This window comes from Cebus imitator, unplaced genomic scaffold (genome assembly GCF_001604975.1).
Source record: "Cebus imitator isolate Cc_AM_T3 unplaced genomic scaffold, Cebus_imitator-1.0 Scaffold232, whole genome shotgun sequence".
Taxonomy (NCBI): domain Eukaryota; kingdom Metazoa; phylum Chordata; class Mammalia; order Primates; family Cebidae; genus Cebus; species Cebus imitator.
Window position 1 is genome coordinate 2,573,546 of NW_016107547.1, and position 4,587 is coordinate 2,578,132.

General features: G+C 38.7%; 1 protein-coding gene across 1 annotated transcript in view; it reads left to right on the forward strand.

The window, feature by feature from the left end:
• STAG2 (stromal antigen 2) overlaps nt 1-4,587 on the forward strand; it is a 142,758-nt gene that overhangs the window by 124,872 nt on the left and 13,299 nt on the right. Inside the window, exon 28 of the mRNA XM_037727480.1 lies at nt 1,402-1,625. Coding sequence (XP_037583408.1) covers nt 1,402-1,625 — 224 coding nt within the window. The remainder of the gene's footprint in view (nt 1-1,401; nt 1,626-4,587) is intronic.

Consider the following 4,587-nt stretch of genomic DNA (forward strand, 5'->3'; position numbering starts at 1 on the left):
TGTTGAGTATAAAGAGCAGAGTACACAAGTGTACTGTATGATGTTTACAGACAACTATGTATTAAAAGTACAAAATATGCATGGGGATGATAAGTAGTGGTAACCTCTGGACACGAGGAAGAAGCAAAATGGGGATCGCTTTAGTGTGGGCTACTTATCTGTAATATCCTTCTTAGGGATGTGGTGGGTACATAATTGTAAATCTCTCTACCAGTGAATATATTTTGGCTCAGGCTTTGCATCTTGTTGCAGACTTAACAGTTTTTGGAGTGATAGCCAGTTCACAGGCCATGCTTGGAGGAGTACTGTACTACTATATATGACTGAAGTGTATTGTAATACAGAAAGACATACTGGAGGTAGGGTGTGGTGGCTCACACCCATAATCCCAGCATTTTGGGAGGTCAAGGTGGACAAATCGTTTTAGGTCAGGGGTTCGAGACCAACCTGGCCAACATGGTGAAACCCTGTCTCCAAAAAATACAAGAATTATCCAGGCATGGTGGTGTGCAACTGTAATCCCAGCTACTCAGGAGGCTGAGGCAGGAGAATCACTTGAATTCAGGAGACGGAGATTGCAGTGAGCCAAGATGGCACCACTGCCACTCCAGCCTTAGTGACAGAGTGAGGCTTGGTCTCAAAAGAAAAAAGAAAGGCATACTGAACAGCTAACAAAGCAGTAGGTTTTGTAACTGATGTGTCTCCTATTCTCTTTAATGCTGTTCACACTGGTAAATCTGAATTGATAGAAATTAGTCATTAAAAGACAGCAAATATTTGAATTCTACTTTACAGTTAATTGACAAATAATTGTCTTTATTTATTTGAAGCATAATTTAGCCTTATTGAACTCTTGGTATCAGAGCCTTGGACTTGAATTACGGTTCTGCTGCCTACATATTTTTATTACTGTGGGGTTACTTCTTAATATTTATCATACTTTGTTTCGTCACCTGTAAAATTGGGAAAACGTTTCACTCATAGAACTGTAAGAATAGTTAGGGAACATGAGGAAAAAAATACCTAGCACATAATTGTCACATGAATGTTAGTTGAATTTTGATTGCAAAATTACATATAAGCCTTGAGATACTTGGATCCAAGGGTAGATTTATGATTTCCAAAAGGCCGCAACTTTTTTGCAGGTAGGAATCATATCATATCCATCTTTGTATTTATCCCTAGTGCCTGAGACATAATAGGTGCTCAGCAAATGTTAAATTGAGTGCTCTGAATTATTTCATTTGCTATGAAAATCTTGGCGGAGACCACATTGTTCATTAATGTCCTGATGAGGCTGAGTTTGAGTAGTGAAGTAATATGCTCTTGCTTACACAACTAGGAGTTAATATAACCCGCAGATTTTTGTATTAAAGCTAATAGTTTTGATTTCTTTTCAAGGTATGTTTACTTGGAAAAGTTCATGACCTTTCAGATGTCACTCCGAAGAGAGGATGTGTGGCTACCACTGATGTCTTACCGAAATTCTTTGCTAGCTGGTGGTGATGATGACACCATGTCAGTCATTAGTGGAATCAGCAGCCGGGGGTCAACTGTGCGGAGTAAAAAATCCAAACCATCTACAGGAAAACGGAAAGTGGTTGAGGGCATGCAGCTTTCACTCAGTAAGGATATAATTTATTCTCTTTATATTTATTTCTAATGTTTACCAAATGAATTGTCATTAAGGTTCACCTTATTTTTTATCTGAAATGTGCTCGGTAATAGCTTACAAAATGTGTCCGTTGTGTGTAAACATGCCGTTGTAAGTATTTTACATGCATAAACTCAGTTCTCACAACTTTTTGGGTACATCTTCATTTTTTAGACGACAATATTTAGCATGGAGAGATTAAGTAACATACTCATGTCACACAGTTATTAAGTTAGAACCATGCAGTTTCACTCTAGAGTGACTGCTTTTTAAAATCTGTGCTACACTGTATGCATAGGGAAATGAACTCAGTATTATAGAGCTAGTTATTACTCAAGAGATCGGATCTTCTAGTTAAGGTAGAACAACAGATTCAGAGAGGTTTTAACTTCTGAATTTCTATGAAGAGGCCATTAATCATGAACAATTTCATAGAGATAGAGAGCTATCATATTAGAGGTAGGAATGCATTATGACGCTTGAAGCTCTTAGACTGCTAGCACTCCAGAGTTGGTTCAAAATGGGCTTGGGGACTTTTTTCTTTTTCTTAAGAACTATTAAATTAGCATAGTTGTCAAAATTTGTCCCAGTTATTATTGTTGAATAGCAAACTGCCTTAAAACTTAGGACATAGCCAGGACCATGGTGTCTGGTGCCTCAGCTAGAAGGACTCAAAGACTGGTGGCTGAAATCATATGGAGGCATCTTTACTTACATATCTGATGCATATCTTATGCTGGCTGTCATTTGGGACCTCAGCTGTACTGTCTGCCAGAACACCTACATGTGACTTTTCCATGTCAGCATATCACTAGGCTCCAAGAGCAAGTGTCCCAAAAGACCACAGTTGGAAGCTGACAATTTCTTAAGCCCTGGGCCCAAAAACTGGCATAGCATAATTTCTGCCATATTCTATTGGCCAAGCAATCACAGAGATTCTACGGGAAAGGGCATAATTTTCTACCTCTTAATGTGAGGAATGTCAAAGAATTTTGGGGTCACATTTTTAAATTGCCACATAACTCATCAACTTTCATTTGTCATCAAGTGTATTGTGTTTAAAACTTGATTGTCATGTGAATTGTATCTTTTGTCCAGTAGTATAAAGACATACATAACCTTATATTTCTAACTTGTACGGTTTTACACTGGTTAGTTATGTAGTCCCAACATCACAGTTGATGGGGAAATCTCTTTTATTATCCTGGACTAAAGTAGTTAGGGCTGATGATTTATAAGTTAAACTTTTCTGTTTCTTAAATAGAAAATGCTATCAAATTAAAAGATGATGTTTCCTCGTATCACTAAATTTTTGAAAGTTTTTCTCATCTGAACCAGTAGTTGATTTTTATAGATGTATGCTGGGCCATCAAATCTCTCTCTCTCTCTTTTTAGACCTCATGGAAACACATATGAATTGGCATTTATATTACATTTCACAAATAGATTATTAAACCAGATATTCAATTTTTACAGGAAGAGTCAGTGCTCTTATTCAGGTTTTTGGAGAGAACCATAGAAATTGAGACATTAGTAAGTTAAAAGGAAGTATGAATACTGATAGGTTGGCCAATTAAATGCGATTTTGAAGACAATATTGAAGCCTAAATACAGTAGAACTTAAAGGCTGATGTAATTATATTGCAAAATGGGGAGTTAATGTTTATTATTAGAGTACTAACCATTCATGCTTTTTTCTTCTACTCTTATTTCTTAAACCTTAAACACATTTGCACATATGTATAATCATCATCTTTTTTTTTTTCTTTTTGAGACAGAGTCTTGTACTGTTGCCCAAGCGAGAGTGCAGTGGCGCGATCTCAGCTCACTGCAACCTCCACCTCCCGGGTTCAAGCAATTCTTCTGCCTCAGCCTCCTGAGTAGCTGGGATTATAGGTTCCGCTTACCATGCCTGGCTAATTTTTGTATTTTTAGTAGAGATGGGATTTCACCATCTTGGCCAGGCTGGTCTCGAACTCCTGACATGATCCATCCGCCTCAGCCTCGCAAAGTTTTGGGATTACAGGCGCGAGCCACTGCACCCGGCCTCATATGTATAATCTTCTAATGAAATAGTTTTCTTCTAAATTCACAATCACAAAGTGCTGTCAGTTTTTTTCTCCCAGGTCAGTGATTTTTAAAAATTACTATTCAGTAACAATTGCACACAAATTTGACTTACTAATTATGGCAACATTTACAGACATTTGAAAAAGTAGCTTTTGCAGGTATGAAACCTTTTTCTCTTTAGTTCAGTGCTTAACATCCATATGGATTTGCGGCCCCCTTGCAGTTGCTCTTACTACCTGCTCAGTGGTCTGCATCCCATAGATTTGGGAACCAATTTTCTGTTACCACGTCTCACTCACCTAGGCCACACAATTAGTCTCCTAACTGGTCTGTTTGCTTACCAGTATTCTGTTTTTAAGTTCACTCCCCACGCTGCCACCACATTGACTAAAACATGTAACCCACCAAGTTGCTTCCCTGCCTTAAAACTTTCAGCAGCAGTTTCCTGTTACCTTAGCAGAGCTCACAAGATTTTCCACAATTTGATTCCTGCTTCTTTATCCAGCCTTGTCTTTTGCCTACTCTTTAAATCTTTATGCCCCGGGAATAGCAAACTTTTAGTTTTGAACCATGTGAAATTGCCCTTTTTGTAGGTCGAATATCAGCAGATTAATAGGGTTCAGGCAACCAGGTGCAGTGGCTCATGCCTATAATCCCAGCACTTTGCGAGGCTGAGGCCGATGGATCATGTCAGGAGTTCGAGACCATCCTGGCCAAGATGGTGAGACCCTGTCTCTACTAAAAATACAAAAATTAGCCAGACATGGTAACGCATTCCTGTAATCTCAGCTACTTGGGAGGCTGGAACAGGAGAATTACTTGAACCCAGGAGGTGGAGGTTGCAGTAAGCCGAGATTGTGCCA